This window comes from Aptenodytes forsteri, unplaced genomic scaffold (genome assembly GCF_000699145.1).
Source record: "Aptenodytes forsteri isolate BGI_AS27 unplaced genomic scaffold, ASM69914v1 Scaffold162, whole genome shotgun sequence".
Classification (NCBI taxonomy): Eukaryota; Metazoa; Chordata; class Aves; order Sphenisciformes; family Spheniscidae; genus Aptenodytes; species Aptenodytes forsteri.
In genome coordinates this window covers 84,149-85,313 of record NW_008795132.1, presented here as the reverse complement: position 1 = coordinate 85,313, position 1,165 = coordinate 84,149, and the positions used below count along the sequence as shown (strand labels likewise).

General features: G+C 64.8%; 1 protein-coding gene across 1 annotated transcript in view; it reads left to right on the top strand.

The window, feature by feature from the left end:
• MAP3K12 (mitogen-activated protein kinase kinase kinase 12) overlaps positions 1-1,165 on the top strand; it is a 27,547-nt gene that overhangs the window by 13,777 nt on the left and 12,605 nt on the right. Inside the window, exons 8-9 of the mRNA XM_019471824.1 lie at positions 158-274; positions 989-1,126. Coding sequence (XP_019327369.1) covers positions 158-274; positions 989-1,126 — 255 coding nt within the window. The remainder of the gene's footprint in view (positions 1-157; positions 275-988; positions 1,127-1,165) is intronic.

The window sequence follows — 1,165 nt, the reverse complement described above, 5'->3', positions numbered from 1 at the left end:
CGAGGCGAGGAGCTCCGGTGGGGCCACGGGACACGGGACACTGGGGCATCAGGGTGGGGACCAGTGTTGGGTGCCTGTCCTTGTGTACGGCGGGTGCTGGGTGCCGTGGGGTGCTGTGGGGGGTGTGTGCCAACGCCACGCGTGCCCCGGGTGCCAGGCACGCGCTGGACATCCGGGAGCACTATGAGCGCAAGCTGGAGCGCGCCAACAACCTCTACATGGAGCTCAGCGCCCTCATGCTGCAGCTGGAGCTCAAGGAGAAGGAGCTGCTCAGGTGAGCGGGTCCCCCCAGCACCTCCCAGCACCCCCTCTACCCACCCCATGGCTACCCCATTGCTGTGGCCAACGCTATTTCAACTCCATGGCCATGGCCAACCCTATATCTACCCTATGGCCACCCCACGGCCACGGCCACCCCTATGGCCACTCCATGGCCATGGCCAACCCTATGGCCACCCCATGGCTATGGCCAAACCTTTGGCCACCCCATAGCCGCTCCATGGCCATAGCCAACCCTATATCCATCCCATGGCCACCCCATGGCCATGGCCAATTCTATAGCCACCCCGTGGCCATGCCTATATCCATCCCACCACCATGGCCAATTTCATAGCCACCCCATGGCCGTGGCCAACCCTATAGCCATCTTATGGCCAACCCGTGGCCATGGCCAACCCTATAGCCACCCCACGGCCATAGCCAATTCTATAGCCACCCCGTGGCCACGCCTATATCCATCCCACTGCCATGGCCAATTTCATAGCCACCCCATGGCCACAGCCAACGCTATAGCCACCTCATGGCCATGGCCAACCCTGTGTCCACCCCACAGCCACTCCATGGCCATGGCCACCCCTATACTCATCCCATGGCTACCCTGAGCCCATGGCCAGCCCTTACCCACCCCATGGCCACCACCCCAAGGCCATGGCCACGCCACCCCACGCCGCATCCCCGGGTGCGGGTGCCCACGCGAAGCCTGTGGCAGGCGGGAGCAGGCGCTGGAGAAGCGCTACCCTGGGCTCTTCAAGCCGCGGGCGCCGCGGGGACTCCTGCACGGCAACGCCGTTGAGACCCTCATCAAGAAACGCAATGTCCCCCAGAAGCTCTCGCCCCACGGCAAGCGGTGCGCCCGGATGCCTGGGTCCCTCGGTGGGAGGGGGTG